Genomic DNA, 16,445 nt, shown 5'->3' with positions numbered 1-16,445 from the left:
AATCATGCTGCCTGAATGCTGGCCTGTGACAGGCTATCAGAACAACTGTGACCTTGAAGACTGGCTGGTGTGGACTTTATCGGTCTTCAGGAAGCTCAGTGCTTAGTGAATGGTCTCACATGGAGTAAGTTCCAGGCAGGGCAAAGCACAAGCCCTGAGCCCCTGGTCAGGGTCTCTGGTGGCTCCTGCCCTGCTCTTATCACTGTGTCCTTGATCTTGGTCAGTGGCCTTTGTTGGGCTCCTTCCAGCAATCCCTGTCTGGAGCCCTGAAATGTCATCTATTGCTGGCCCAGAAATTTCTGTTTTTTTCTTGATCAAGAACTGCCAGCTGGTGACTTTGATAGCACTTCATTCTACACAGAAATATTTTCTGCAATCTCTTTTTAAAATACTTATTTGTTTATTATTTGGCTGTGTTGAGTCTTAGTTGTGTCACATAGGATCTTCCTTTTGTCATATGAGGTCTTTCGTTGCAGCACATGGGTTCTCTAGTTGTGGAGCATGGGCTCAGTAGTTATGACCTGCAGGCTGAGTTTCTCTGCTGCATGTGGGATCTTAGTTCCCTGACCAGGGATCAAACCCATGTCCCTTGTGTTGCAAGGTGGATTCTTAATCCCTGGACCACCAGGGAAGTCCCTCTTTTTTCTTTTAATTTTTTTCTTTTGTATTGGAGTATAACCAATTAACAATGTTATGATAGTTTCAGGTCAACAACAAAGGCACTTAGCCATAAAAAAAAAAAAAAATATATATATATATATATATACACACATACACCTACACACACATATATACATGCATCTATTCTTTCCAAAATTCCCCTCCCATCTAGGCTGCCACATAACATTGAGTAGAGTTTCTTGTGCTCTAAAGTTGGTACTTGTTGATAATCTGTTTTAAATTTAACAGTGTGCATCTGTCCATCTGAAACTGCCTGACCATCCTTGCCCCCTATCCAACCCGGGCAAGCAAAGTTTTATCCTCTTAAGTCTGTGAGTTTGTTTCTGTTTTGTAAATTAGTTCCTTTGTATCATGTTTTTTCCGATTCCCTGTATAACAGATGTCATGAGGTATTTCTGCTTCTCTGTCTGACTTGCTTCACTCAGTATGACAATCTTTATGTCCATCCATTTTCTGAAGCCTCTTTCTACTCTTGAGTGTCTGTTCTGTTCCCAACATCATCTCTCCAGAGGAAAAGCCAAGCCCTTTCTAGCCACAATCTCTGGGCCAGTTGCACAACCAGCCCCGCACTGCCTCTGTGGACTTATCCCTGCCTTTCCTCCTTCAGTGCCTCCTGTCTGCTTCTTGACTAGATCAAGTTTGCTTATGCTGCAGGGCCTCTCTGTGTGGTGCCCTCCTCCAGTGGTTGCATGATTCATTCCCTCATCCTCAGGTGTCTTCAAGTATCACAGGGCACAGATTTCCCCGACTCTTGAGCCCTTATATCAAAGCACGCTGCCCTCCGCTCCTCCCACCATGGCCCTCTGTCTTCTCCCCCTGCTTCATCTTTGCCCAGAGTGCTGGGGTCCAGCCCCAGTGGATCCAGGGAATTTGAAGCAGGGATGGTGTCAGCGAGGAGAGATTTATTTATTTAGAGATATAAAGAGAAATTAGGAAAGAATAGTGTAGTGGAGAAAATAGAGGAGAGAAAAGAGGCTGTATTCCTTGGTTTACATAGAAAGCCAATAAAGCCCCAAGACAAGGGACTTGCACCATCTACATAGGCCGCAGGCGCCCGCTTGAATAGCGGAGGGTGCCCCACCTTGGGCTCCCTCTCACGTGGGTCTTAGAAGCCCAGGCAAATAAGTAGACACGGCGAGGCTCTGTGCTCCAGATGGGAATTCAGCCTGAAAAGGGAGAATAAGAAAAGAATGACATGGGGGAACCAAGCATCGGTGCAAGACCCATAACTTTATTTTCAAAGGCAGCTTATATACCCCAAGTTGTACATAAAGAAATAATGGAATATGCAGAGTTATGCAGGGGCGGCAGTCCTGACCCTTATTGAGAACAGGCTTTCTTTTTGCATACCTTCCTGTATACAAAAGGCCTCAGGTGATTTACATTATCTTCTGGCCAAGAGGCCTGTTAACATTTTTATGGCTCTTTTCCTAGATAAATATCTATCAACCAGAAAACTCATTTTCCCTTGAAGTGTTTTTTCTTAAATCTGCATCACCCTCAAAGTACTAAATAAAGTTACATTCCTGTGGAACAAAGGTGCAGTGGGTTATAACAAAGAAAATACTTAACTCAAAGATCTAATGTTGCTAATGCCAGGGCTACTACCTGTTTTTTCTACATACCAACTATATCAACAAATAAAAGATATGAAAACTTGGCAGCAAGCATTGGCTCAACAATGAAACCCTTAATCAGTCCTATTCTAATGATTTTGACTCCTTGGAGGGCCTTACATTCCTAGGATGTTTTAAGCTTCCTGTGCCTCTGGAAGTCGGGAGGCTGTAAACAATCACATGCATAGCTGTAAGAGTCCGGATAAACCTGTCAGGCAGGCTAGAAAGCCATCAGAGGGGTTTTTGGATTGAAACGCTTTTATTATGCCCAGGAGACTTATTATCTAAAAGCTCTAAATTAACTTTTTCCAGAAAAAGATGGTGGGGAGACAGCCCTCTGTTAATGTTAGAGGAGTTGGTGAAAGGCATAATATAGTAAGGCAGACAGATTCTGGTTTTGGGGTAGATGCTTGAGTAGGTCCAGGGAGGTTCCCTCGAGATCCGACTCGCCTTTGCCTGTCGGGTCTCTTCCTCATGACCTTTGCCATGGGCGGGATTCCTTGTGCTGGCTCCTGGCACCAGAGCGCTTCTTCCCGTGGGGTCACTGTCTTTCACTTCCTCTTGGGTGATGAAGGACAGCAGGAGAGCAAGAGCTGTGCTGTGCACTGCAGCATCTCAGGACTAGGGGAGGGCCCTGCATTCAGTAGATGTTGCACAGTGTTTGTTAGAATAATGGCAGGAGGATTCCATTTCTCTGGAGTTGATAAACAAGAATATTTTAAATTCTATTTGCTATATATGTGCTTATGAATATTGCCTGGAATTAAGTGAATAAGGTAAAGGTTTAAAATATTGGATAATTCAGAAGCAAAGAGTTTTCACTGGAGGAACCTGGCTAGCATTTCTGAGCCATCTGTGGCATATTAAGGTTTGCTGAAGGCCAGAGCTGAGTTGGAACACAAGGTGTGATCATAGTTAGAACTCTGTGCCAAAGAGGATTCATATCCGGTAACTGCTCTTGGCAAAGAGGCACCAAGTACTGAGCTGTAGTGAGAACTGGCTTAGTGGAGCTGCTCCTAGCCATGGCTCCTGCTGCCTGGGGGCCATCTCTCTGAAGGTCACTCCACGAGCCCTCAGGTGGCTGCAGATGTGCCTCAGAGGTTCCTGGGAAGTAAGGTGAACACCACATTGCCCAGGCTACACATGCTGGCTCTTTGTCTGTGGGAGCAGGACCTCTAAGTGGTGGGACTGCTTCCCATGGATCCCATGTCTCCTGTTCTTCTGAAGATGCTGCCCCCAATGCCCTCTGCAGCTCTGTGAGGAGAGGAGCCAGGGCTTGGAGTGCTGAGTACCAGTACACTTCCAAGGGTGCCACTGGTTCCTTTGAAATGTCCCTGAATCGTGGGGACATTTGGTGACATCAGGGAGAAAAGCTGGGCAAGGTCATTGGTGGAATGTAAGAGACGTAGCCCTTTCCTTATGTGGGTTGTTTTTCTTTTAATGTATTTTTAGTTGGAATAGAATTAGTTTACAATATTGTGTTAACTTCTGTGATAGAGCAACATGACTTAATCATTGATATACATGTGTCCTCTCTCTCTTGAACGCCCCCAATCCCATCCCACATTTCTAGGTTGTCACACAGTACCTCATTGATCTATATCACGTTTTTTTATATAAAATTTTAATTTGGAATAATTTTAGATGTATAGAATAGTTGCAAATATTTGTCAACACTGAAAAACAACATTTGAACATTCAGTTCAGTTCAGTTCAGTTGCTCAACTGGAATTCTATCACCTCTACTAGCTTTGTTCATAGTGATGCTTCCTAAGGCCCACTTGACTTTGCATTCAAGGATGTCTGGCCAGCGATCACACCATCATGGTTATTTGGGTTGTGAAGATCTTTTTTGTATAGTTCTGTGTATTCTTGCCACTTCTTCTTAATATCTTCTGCTTCTGTTAGGTATATACCATTTCTGTCCTTTATTGTGCCCATCTTTGCATAAAATGTTCCCTTAGTATCTCTAATTTTCTTGAAGAGATCTCTCTCTAGTCTTTCCTGTTTTCCTCTATTTCTTTGCATTGATCACTGAGGAAGGCTTTCTTATCTCTCCTTGCTATTCTTTGGAACTGTGCATTCAGATGCTTATATCTTTCCATTTCGCCTTTGCCCTTAGTAGTAATTTGAACATTACTACTAACTTAACCTCACAGTTTATTTGGATTTCACCAGGTGGTCCACTAATGTCTCTTGCATTCCAGGATCCAATCCATAACTCACTGCATTCATTGTCCTGTGTCCCCAGTTTCCTCTGTTCTGTGGATTACTCATTTTCTCCTGGTCTGTCATGGCTTTGACAGTCTTGAAGAAGACTGGCCAGGGATTGTCGAAGGCCCCCAGGCTGAGTTTGTCTGCTACTATTCTCATAATGTCGAGTGAGCTTCAGGTTTTGTATTTTGAGGAAGACACCACAGAGGTGAAACGCCCTTCCTGTGCCCTCACATCAGGGAACAAGTGACAACAGTGTGTCTTACCAGTGGGTATGTCACTGACTGAATGGACATGAGTTTGAACAAGCTTTGGGAGATGGTGAAGGACAAAGAAGCCTGGCATGCTGCAGTCCATGGTGTCACAAAGAGTCGGACACGACTGAGCAACTGAACAACAACGTCAGTCTTAAGTACTTGATCATGTTGTGTTTGCCAGGTTTCTGCACTGTTTTCCTCTTCCCTTCCTCTTTTCTTTGGCAATGAGTTACTAAGTCTAGCCCATACTCAGAATGAAAGTGAAAGTGAAAGTTGCTCAGTTGTGTCTGACTCTTTGGAACCCCTTGGACTATACAGTCCATGGAATTCTCCAGGTCAGAATACTGGAGTGTGTAGCCTTTCCCTTCTCCAGGGGAATCTTCCCAACTCAGGGATCGAACCCTGGTCTCCCACATTGTGGGCAGATTCTCTACCAGCTGAGCCACAAGGGAAGCCCAAGAGTACTGGAATGGGTAGCCTATCCCTTTTCCAGCAGATCTTCCTGACCCAGGAATTGAACTAGGGTCTCCTACATTGCAGGCGGATTCTTTACCAATTGAGCTATCAGGGAAGCTCATAGGGGTCAGGGCAGTAAATTCCCCCTCCTGGAGGGGATACTCTACATGTGTTATTTGGAATATTTCTGTGAGGAATGGTTGTCTCTTCTCTCATATTATTTTTGTTTAAGTTTGCTGGGTTTTATTTTGCCACGTTGGCTCTATGTTGTGGTTCATAGACCTTCTCTTTGCAAAGAATGTTCTCTCTAGTTGGTGTTTGAGCATTTTATTTGCCCCAGGTCGTGTGGGATCTTATTTCCCTGACCAATGATTGAATCTGTGTCCACTGTATTGGAAGGTAGATTCTTAACCACTAGACCACTAGGGAAGTCTGTATTTATTTGATCATTTATTTATATCAATATGGACTCACGTGGATTAGTTTATACTTTGGGTTATCTTATCATCTAGTACTCTGTTGTTCATTTTGTGTTGAATTGTTCCCAGTTTGACCAGTGGGATCTTCTTAGGCTTTCTCCTTTGAATTTAAGGCCCATCTTATCTTGTTTGTGCCAACAAACTGCTTTCCTAGTGTGGAAGTTTGAATTTGGCTCTTGAGTGAGTTTTCACACATCACGTACCATCTCTGGTGGACCCAGCATCCTAGGCCTTAGAACTCCCATCCACAGTGGTCGCAGTAAGGTCCAGTGCTCAGTTCTTATCTCCATGACTTAAACTTGGGGAAAAAGGAAGGATTTTGGAAGACGTTTCTTCTACCTGATAGTGGTGTAGACCTGTCCTTGGCCTTCCTGTGAGTCCATCTACTCAGTTTGGGAGAGTGCTGCCCTCAGAGCCAGGATAGTTTTGGGGGAATGATGACCCAGAAAACAGATGATGGTTGGGGCCCAGAAAACAGAGCATTTGGCTCCAAATGGAGTTACTTAGAAATGTCAGCTCCACTTGATCTTTGGCAAAGATGCACCCACATGTTCTCCAGGGCTCTGCTCTCAGAGTAGGAAGGGCTTCCACTGTAAACACCCCAAGGACCTAGGGAGCCATCTGTGCCAGGTGGCTGGCCACAGACCTGTGGAACTCTAGGGAGCACCATGAGCTGAGCTCGGGGAGCTAGTTGTTTATAAAGTGACAGAATCCCTGCCCTGAGCAGATCACTCCAGCCACCGCCACGATGAAGGGAGCACTGCTTGTGCTGGCCTTGCTGGTGACCAGAGAGCTGACCTTTGAGACACATGAGGGTAGGAAGGAGGGTCCAGATGACCCTCATGATCCTTGCCCCATGTTGTCTCACTGTATCCTTCCCTGTCCGGTCCAAGCTGCTTCAAGGGGCAGATTCTGAGGGCAGCTGGCAGATCAGTGCCCAGGAGTCCTGCACAAACCCCTTGAGGCTTTCAGTCTTTGAATGGAGAGGGTTGTGTAGAGCTGGAAGGGTCATTAACTGTGCACACCCTGGGATGTTGTTGTGGATACTCATGTTCATTGGAAAAAGGGAAGGAGGCTGATATGCCTGGGGCAGTGGTCAAGGGCAGAGGGGTCTCCAGGCAAAGTCCCTCTTGCTGCTCCCTCTCCTGGGAGTGCCTCATCGGGAAGGATTTCTGTCTGGGATGTAAACAGTCCTGGGAGAGGGCGTGTCTCTGTGGGAGATGAGTCCGGAAGCTTTGGATGTGTGAGTTCCTATAAAGTGGTGGGAAAACCTCCTACTCGGATTGAATTTTGATATGGTTTTTCTGTCTTGCTTTCAGTGGAAGCCTGCCCTGTTTTTTATGAAATGCAGATCATTGTGAACTTTGTACTACCAAGGGCAGCATTAAATGAAACCTTTGATTCGGTCAGTGCTACAGATGAAGAAAAAGCAGCCTTTGGAAAAATCCAGGATTGCTTCATTGAAGTAGGACATCAGAATAGGGTTAATCATCTTATATTTAAGGTAATTTAACTTTACCCACACCCACTCTGAGAACTCACATGCAGCACAGTGCAATATGCCACATGGTAATACATCATGTATTACAGAGAAGAGCTCTAAACAAAGAAGCATATAAACCTTCGCTCCAACCTGCAGTACCTATAATATGCAAGTGCAGTCCACCTGCACTTCCAGCCTCTGGTTACAGAATATGTCCATATCATGTCCATTAACTCACACAGAATAGAGAACTAATATCAATGCAATATCCCAAATGTATTGTCGTGTGATTTTTTTTTCCCCTCCATGAGAGGAACTAGCATTGAAGGAGTAGCACTTTAATCTTTGGCAGGAAATGCAGCATTCAGCTTACCTACCTGTAGGATTCGCGTCAGTTCTACTTTAGGAATACTGAAAAGGAGGCCCTGCCTTTAGAGTCTCTTTTCAGCATGGGACTCCCTGGCTATGTAAGGTTTCTGGCCTGTGGTCACATCACCTCCTCTTGTTCCCACTCTGGCTCAGAGCCCCATTTCCACCTACATGGCCTCAGTGCCTACAAGCCAGAATTTCCACTGTGGTATTTTGATGCCTGAGGTACCTTCTAGGTACCTGCAGCTGCTCACCTGGGCTAGAAATGTATCTCTTGAAGAACCATCTTTTTTTGTTTTTGTTGTTTCTCTTGATACAATATTGGAGATCTTAAATAGTCTGTCTTAGCACATTTTCCCTAAATTGTTGATTGTTCAAAATGAGAGGATTTCCAAGAACCAAAGTTTCTAGTACTAACAGAAGCACACAGGGCCCCAGGGCTAGTTTATGACACCTGCCTGCACATCCTGTGCACCCAGCGCGCCTGGCAGAAGAGGCTCAGGTGCAGAATGTGTGACCCACACCCAGACTCCAGCGCCTTGCTCCTCCCTCAGGACCAGTCCCAACTGTGCCCTTCTGACCCTTCGTCTCCTCTCCTCCCTGGTATGGCCGGTGGCTCTATCTCCCTCCTGATACCTGTGCCTGGGCTGTTAGAGAACCGTCCTCCTCCTGCTGCCTGATGGCAGCCCCTTCTCCAGTGGTGGGTCTGTGGGCAGAGGTTCTTGCTGGGCATGGGGCTTAATCCCGAGGGTGAGGTGTGAGGTGATCCTGGGGAGACGGGATAGCCTGGCTGTGGACTCAGATCCTGTCTCTCCCGCTATGTCCTTCCAGATTCTCGTGATCTTCAGTAAGGATTGCACTGGCTATAGAGTGTCCACGTTGTTGAATACTATTAGAGGATTCTTTTCCATTCTGCCCTCTTTAGTGAGCTAATCTTAGCCAGGGATGCCTGGTCTGTGCTCAAGCTTCCTACCCTGTTCTCTCAATTGAAGCTGGAATCCAGACATCTGTTCCACCTGGTATGGTCTCTATCAGGCTGACTCTAATAAAATAACTGCATCATGCTCAGTGTGCCCAATGTCTGTGTGCTCTGGGGAGGATGTGAGGCAGGAGGTTTTGCGTGATGGTGAGGAGAAGTGACACATATGGTCATCGGGAGCATGGGGTCCGGAGGCACATAAGACAAGGGGAAAACTAGTCCCTGTCCCTGGCAAGCTATGGGAACTTGGGAAAGTTTGTTGTAACTTTCTTAAGTCATCTACTAAGGGGGATTGTGTGCCAAGATTAAGCCAATAACTTATAGGTAACTCTGGATTTCACCAACCTGGCAGGATAAAACTGTTTGTGGGCACAGATAACTTATCTCCTGCTCTGGCCTTTCCCACAGTGGCAGACCGTCTATGCCTTTAAATGTCCCTCTGGTTACTGATAGGTGCCTCAGGTGATGACCTGAGCAGGCTCATCACAGGTCCCGTCTCCTCCCAGTGGCATTCACCATTTTCTGCTTCTTAAGTGGATGACTTCCAGGGACACTAAATACCAGTGCTGTTTTTGCTCCTGCCAGAGGGACCTGGACCTCCATGATGTCTTAGACCAGGAGGAAGGGAGTGAATAGTAGAAGCTACCCCAGTGGGAATGTTTTTTCCATGGAAACAGCTCATGCTGTGAAGTGTGAACTGCAGAATATGTCACTTGAGCATATGTCTGGAACCCTCCAGCTTACTTGTAAAGGCGTGAAATGGGTAGTTGCATTACCATAGGAGGCTTGTGAAGCTACAAGGAAGGGACTAGGTTATATCCCATTTTCTTAGGTTCTAGGACAATGTCAGACTACAGTCAGCATGACTCATGGAAAAAGTGGCAGAACTGGTAAAATCTACCTTCTGGTCAGGAAAGTAATATGATCACATAATAAAGGCTGAACTTGGAACTTGGAGTTAAGTGGCCAGGACCTTGAGTCCTGGCCCTTCTTTGACCTCCTGGCTTAAGGATTTAAATTCATCCATTTGCTATTTCTACATCTCGGTTTTATGTCTAACATGTTCTGCATGCTCTACCAGTCTTAGTGTTAAGTGTTCAGGTCATAGTAAAGAGGTCTCAACTTTCGTTCGAAAGTACAAATAAAATTGGGTGTATTGGAGGCCTGGCGTGCTGCAATTCATGGGGTCGCAAAGAGTCAGACACGACTGAGCAACTGAACTGAACTGAAGGGTTAAGTGTTTGTATGAGATGAATTGACATTTTAAAAATGTCAAGTATTCCCAAATCCATCCAAATAAATCTTTTTTTTCTTAAATGAGAAAATAATTGTTTTACAATATGTGTTGGTTTCAGCCATACAGCAATGTTAATCAGCCATAAGTATACGTATGTCTCTTCCTTCCTGAAACTCTGTCCACTCCCTGAATAAATAAATCTTTATTCTAATGAGGATTGACTTAAAGTTTACCCTCCCCCCAAACTAAATTCTTCAGATCCACCAAGAAAATTGAAACACAGAGGAACTCTAAGGAGGATTGTTGTCACCAGGGATTACAACAGGAGTATTAGACTCCATAGAAGGTCTAGTTTTAGTGGAGGAATAAATACATGGTCATTGTGACAGAAGAGAAAAGCCATAGATAAAGTCAAAGATAGTTTAAAATGTAACAATAACAGTTCACTGAATTATGAAAAAGGAGTAGATTTAAAAAAAAATAGCATAGAGAAAAATGACCAAACGTTAAGAGTCTAGATGGATCTGCCAAGCCTTTTTCTGTGGATTTATAAGGAGTAGTCATTTAATTGCTGTAGTTCTAATGTTTAATTATTCATTTGTCTCAACTCATTTCTCCTCTGTCTCTCCACAGTCTTTGAGTGTGACTGTCATGGCATCATAGTTTCTTGTTTTTCTCCAGCTCTACTGGAAGATCCTTTTCAGTCCTTTCTGGTTGATTCCTATGCCAAGGACCATTCTCTATGTATGTTTTTCCTTCTGTATATATGTTCACTGTTAGTGATAGTATCCATCTTCATTTTAACTTCATTTATAACTTTCAAATTTAAATCTCCAGCCCCAGTACTAAAACATTGAAAAGGACCAAATTGAGCCTCACTTAATATTTGTTTAATTAATGTTTCTTTAAATTATAAAATTATCATGAATTTAAATGAAGAAGCTATTCAAAGGAAATTTTTGACAAAATAATAATGTTGTTTTTCTTTATGAATAGCAGTTAATTTGGGACTTCCCTGATGGTCTAGTGTTTCAGACTCCAAGCTTCCACTACAGGGGGACACATAGTCAATGCCTGATGGGGAAAATAAGATCCTGCATGCCATGTGGCCAAAAGGAACAAACAAATAGCAGTTAGTTTAATGTAATCCCAATAAAATAACAACAGGATTTTTTTTGAAAGTGTTTCATATGAGAGTCTTTGTTTGTCTTTGCATGTCATTTATTTATTTATTTTTTTGGTCTCACTGCATGGCATGCAGAATTGGAGTATTAAGTACTGGATCACCAGAGAAGTCCCAGGATTTTTTTTGAAAGGTACTTTATTCTTTTTTTTTTTCTCTCTCCCTCTTTTTTAAAAAATTTAAATTTATTTATTTTAATTGGAGGCTAATTACTTTGCAATATTGTATTGGTTTTGCCATACATCAACATGAATCTGCCACTGGTGTACACGTGTTCCCCACCTTGAATCCCCCTCCCACCTCCCTCCCCATCCCATCCCTCTGGGTCATCCCAGTGCACCAGCCCCAAGCATCCTGTATCCTGCCATCAAACCTGGACTGGCTGGCGATTCATTTCTTATATTATATGTTTTTTTTTTATTTTTATAAAATTGATCTTACAGTTGTCATATGATCTAGAAATCCCTTTTCTAGGTTTATACTCAAAAGAAATGAAAATTTGCATTCATATAAAAACCTGCCCACTGATGTTTATAACAGCTTTGTTCAGATAAGTTTATTAAAACTGGGAAACTACCTATGTGTCCCTCAAGTACTGAAGGTAAAACAAAGTATGTTACACTTCTACAACTGAATTCTACTTTAGCAATGAAAATGAAAGAACCATTGGCACATGCAGCAACATGGGTGATTCTCAAGCATATTATGATGAGTGAAAGAATCGGAACTTAAAGACTACAATCATATGGTTTATTTATATGCTATTTATTGTACCATATTTGGAAAACTAAGCAAGAATAGCTGCAAAAAATATGTTAAGTAATTAGGGCCAGGAAACCCAGGAGATGCTGAAACACACACACTTTTATCATCGGCAGATAAATCGGCTGTTAAAGGAATGCCAGAAATAGATATAAATCATTTTATGATAAAGGTAATTTCCCAGTCAGGAAATCTGCTCGACTTCATAGATGAAATGGTGCTGAATAACTAACTGAACATTTGTGGAAATAAAAATGTTGCATCTGTGTCTCACAGCTGCCTTCAGTAGTAATTGCAGATAAGTTAAAGGTTTACACAAAGACTGGGATAGAAAATGTCATAAAATTCTTAGAAAATAATTATGAGAGAATCTGTTTTAACTTCAGGGTAAAGAAGGCCTTTCTAAAGATGAAAGAAAACCAGAGTGATAATTTTGACTGCATAAAAAATAAAATGTTACTGTGTGGCAAAATGCACTGCATACACTTTTTTCAGGACATCACTCAAATGTTACTTCATTGAGTCTTCACTCATTCTGTTTGAATTCCAACACATCTCTTCCTCCCCCTCCCCACCCCGTCCTCTGCATTTCCTGTCTCTTTCCTTTAGTTTCTCTTTTAATGTGCTATATATTTACCAAGCTTTCTTATTTATTGTTTTTCTACCACTATCATATGTAAGTTAGATAGATGAAATTTTAGTCATTAAAGAAATATTCTATATTTGGAAATTACTTATCTTTTATCTCCTCTCCCCCAAGTCTCATAGATACTCTTTGTTTGTTTGTTTGCTTGTTTATTTATTTTTGGCTGCAGTGGGTCTTCATTGTTGCATGTGGGCTTTCTCTGCTGTGGCAAGCAGAGGCTACTCTTTGTTGTATTACAGGGGCTTCTCATTGTGGTGGGTTCTCTTGTTGCAGAACACAGACTCTAGGCATAAAGACTGCAGTAGCTGCAGCATGTGGGCTCCGTCATTGTGGCTTGTGGGCCCTAAAACATGCAGGCTTCAATAGTTATAGCATGCAGGCTTAATAGTTGTGGCACCTGGGCTTTGTTCCTTCAAGACATGCGGAATCTTCCCAGACCAGGGATCCATCACATGTCCCTTGCATTGGCAGGTAGTTTCTTAACCACTGTACTACCAGGGAAGTTTACCAGAGACACTCTTAATCTATGTTCCGTAATGTTCTGTGTACTTCAGTGTGGCATTTATATTAAAAGCAATGCCTTTCCCAAACTGTAGTCAATGGAATATCCTAAGCTATTAAGACAAAAAACAATATTACTGTGTTCTGGGCAGGAAATGGATTTACCCTTCCACCTGAAACAACTAAAACTCGACAAAATATAGCAAAGAATGATATTTAAAAATTGAACTTCAGGTAGCACAGGGGAGTGGTCTCTGGGAAAGGGGAAATGAAGATGTGTTCTATGATTGTCCCGCTTTACTCCTGGACAGAGTACCCAGATGGCACAGCGGGAGGTAGGAGTTAGAGAAGGGAAAAGAGCAGTCTCTCCGAGTTCATGAGAAAGAGTTGGGAGTCCCAGGTAGCCAGTGTGGTTACATTTGCAAGGCAGAATACTGGAGAGGAAAGAGTTGCACAGAAGTAAGACTCCAGGGTTCTGCAAAAAAGTCCCCATCAAGTCTTCGCTATATACTGCTCAGTGTATGCATGTAAGAAAACTGCCCAAAGTGAGGAAATAACGATCTGAAAGGGACAGAGGAAACAATATCTGAAATTTACACAGATCTGGAAATGGTTTGTATTTCTAACAGCCTTAGAGGAATATGTGGTTATTTGTGGGAAGACAAGTAGTTTATTCAGAAAGGTATCTTAGCAGTGGTTATAAAATTTGCCTTTTCATATGGATGCTTTTGTATCATTTTGTTGTTATTGTTTAGTCACTAACTCTTTGTGACCCTATGGATTTCAGCCTGCCAGGCTCTCCTTTCCATGGGATTTTCCAGGCAAGAATACTGGAGTCATTCCCATTTCCTTCTATAGGGGATCTTTCTGACCCACTGATCAAACCCATATCTCCTGCATTGCAGGTAGATTTCTTTACCACTGAGCCACATTGTGCCATCTTAATAATGCTTCAAAGAAGCTTCAAATGAATCAACTTATTTCCAAATAAAAGAAACAAAGCTCAAGAATATCTATAGAACTACAGAGGTATCTAACACCTAACAATTTAAATTTTAGAATATTTGACTTTCAAAAACTATCAGCCATGCAAAGCAGCAGAAAAATATGAACTGTTATCAGAAGTAATCAATATAAACAAAGATAGCAATATAAACAATTGAGGAATAGAATCAATATAAACTGCAGAAATCAATATTAAAAAAAATATAAAACCCAGAAAATACATACATGATACAGTTGATAGACATAATGTTACTGTTAGTAAAACTATTCCAAATGTTTAAGAAGGGAGGGGACCACTTAGACATGTAAGCTGGTAGCATAGATATATTTAGAAAACCCAAATTAAACTTGAATAGTTAAAAAATATGTTCCACTGGCTGGAATTAACAATGACTAGGCACTGTTAAAGAAAACATTGATGAGTTTGAAGTAGACAATGACTGAAACTAAAAATGAAAATGAAATGAAATGAAAAACAGATAAATGATCAAAAGCAGATCAGTGAGCTATGAGACAACCTGGGGGAGGGGTAATACATAATTAATGGAATCTCTTAAGGAATAACGAGGAACCATTAATTAATGGTTATTAACCATTAACTAATAATATGCAGACTTCCCATATTTGATAAAAATCATGAACAACACTTAGTTAACTTTAAGAAACACAAGAAACACAAAGAAAACTGTACTAGGCACATTGTAATCAGCTTTCTTAAATGTGATAAAGAGGAAATCTTCAAAGTAGTAAGAGGAACAGAGGAATAAGGATAAGAATGACAGCACACTGCTCTTGGGAAACAATGCAGTTTAGTGAAGTATTGAAGGTATTAGAAGAAAAAATATTATGAATCTCTAATTCTCCACCTGATGAAACGATCTTTTAGAAATAAAGGAAAAAGAAACTTCCACATATACAAAAGCTTAAAGGATTAATCACTAGCATACCCGCACTATAGGAATGCCTGCAGGAGGGACAGATGTGGTACAAGATGGAAATCTAAAACTGTACTAGCGGAAAGGAGTACAAGGAGAATTGTCAGTCTGAGAATATGTATCCATACCTCTCTATATCTGTATCTTTATCCCTAATATATAGAGAATTTTATACTGTTGTAGCCACGTGTTCTGGGAAAAAAACTTACTCAGAAGGACAGTGCAGATAATGGAGTGCAGTTTATTAAACTGGTGGGCCCAAGGCAGAGTCTCCTGTTAGCTAAGGACCCCGACCAGTTTTTGTGAAAACCTTGTATACACTAAGTGAACGTGCTCAAACCCACCTCCCCAAATTCTCTGAAACTAGTCTGAACAAAGGAAAAGAAAGATCCAGTCAAAGTTAACCCGTGATTCATATGCCTTAAGCCTAGGTAGTTAACAGTGAACAATTATCAATAGGTCTGTGGTCACACCCCAATAAGCATAATAGGATTTATGATTCTATTTGGTTACACAGATAATTAGGGTATTCTTGTAGGTGACAGACAGTCTAGGTGTGAGCCCTGGGGCTCTTCCATGGTGGGGGTGGGGGGTGATGGGGGGTCTGGTTTTCCAGTTGGTATGTCGTTTTCATAGATACTGGGCATATAGCTCAAAGTCCACAGTCTGGCCCAAGATGGAGTCCTGCTTTCAAGATGGAGCCTGTTCTGTTTCCTCCTTCAATACTTTCACAGTGGATTCTCTTAAAGTTTTCACATACTACATTTAAGATCAGGAAAATTAGTAAATGCAATTTAGCTAAAATACCATATAAAAGCAGAGAGACAAAAAATGTAAAAAAAAAAAGAAAAAGTGTGTAAGATGTAATATGGGACACAGTGAAAAGACCCTCTGTAAGTAGATACTGAAATTACCAGTAGGAATCCTGTCTCCTGCCTAGAGCTGACTGGCAGGCGGACTCTCAGGGAGCAGAAGCTGCAGTGTGTGAGCCCCCAGCTGTTGGCGTGGAGTAGGTCAGCGTGGATGCTGGCCTCAGTACACTGGGTGGCCACCGCTGCTGCTTGTGTTGCTTTCTGCTGTACTTGTCTCAAGGATGGCTCTGGCTGGAGGGACCTAAGAGACATGGCCAAAGCAAAGGACCCTCAGAGATCTCCTTGGAAGGTAAAAGGGCAATCCTCTGGTAATACCTAGACTGGACTGTGCCAGCAAAGCCAGCAAACATGAGGTTGCTTGGGTGGGATATTAGCCAGCCTTCTGGGCATCAAGAGAAATCCTTAGCAGTGCCAGGAGAGAGTGTCATTTTTTATTTATTGAGGTATAGTTGCTTTACAATGCTGTGTTAGTTTCTGCTATACAGCAAAGTGAATCAGGTATCTGATTTTATCCCCTGTAAATATCAGGGGATATTTACATGTATCCCCTACATTTTTTTATTTCCTTCACATTTAGGTCACAACAGAGCCTTGAGTAGAGTTCCCTGTGCTACCCAGTAGGTTCTTATTAGTTATCCATTGTATACATAGTATCAGTAGTGTAATTTATGTCAATGAATCTCCCAATTCATCCCACCCTGCCTTGGTGTATATACATTTGTTCTCATAGAGCCTGTGTCTTTATTCAGTTTAGGTCAGTTCAGTTCAGT

The 16,445-nt window shown here is 42.2% G+C and overlaps 1 protein-coding gene across 1 annotated transcript; it reads left to right on the top strand.

Annotated features, from left to right (window-relative positions):
- The first annotated feature begins 6,406 nt into the window (after nt 1-6,406).
- Nucleotides 6,407-8,623, top strand: LOC120872588 (major allergen I polypeptide chain 2-like). Its single transcript, XM_040253090.1, has 3 exons — nt 6,407-6,518; nt 7,023-7,207; nt 8,387-8,623. The coding sequence occupies exons 1-3, from the start codon at nt 6,452-6,454 to the stop codon at nt 8,486-8,488; spliced, it is 354 nt and encodes a 117-aa protein (XP_040109024.1). The 5' UTR covers nt 6,407-6,451; the 3' UTR covers nt 8,489-8,623.
- The last annotated feature ends 7,822 nt before the right edge of the window (nt 8,624-16,445 follow it).

The sequence above is a fragment of the Oryx dammah genome, unplaced genomic scaffold (genome assembly GCF_014754425.2).
Source record: "Oryx dammah isolate SB20612 unplaced genomic scaffold, SCBI_Odam_1.1 HiC_scaffold_13, whole genome shotgun sequence".
NCBI lineage: Eukaryota > Metazoa > Chordata > Mammalia > Artiodactyla > Bovidae > Oryx > Oryx dammah.
This window is presented reverse-complemented; position numbering and strand designations above follow the sequence as displayed.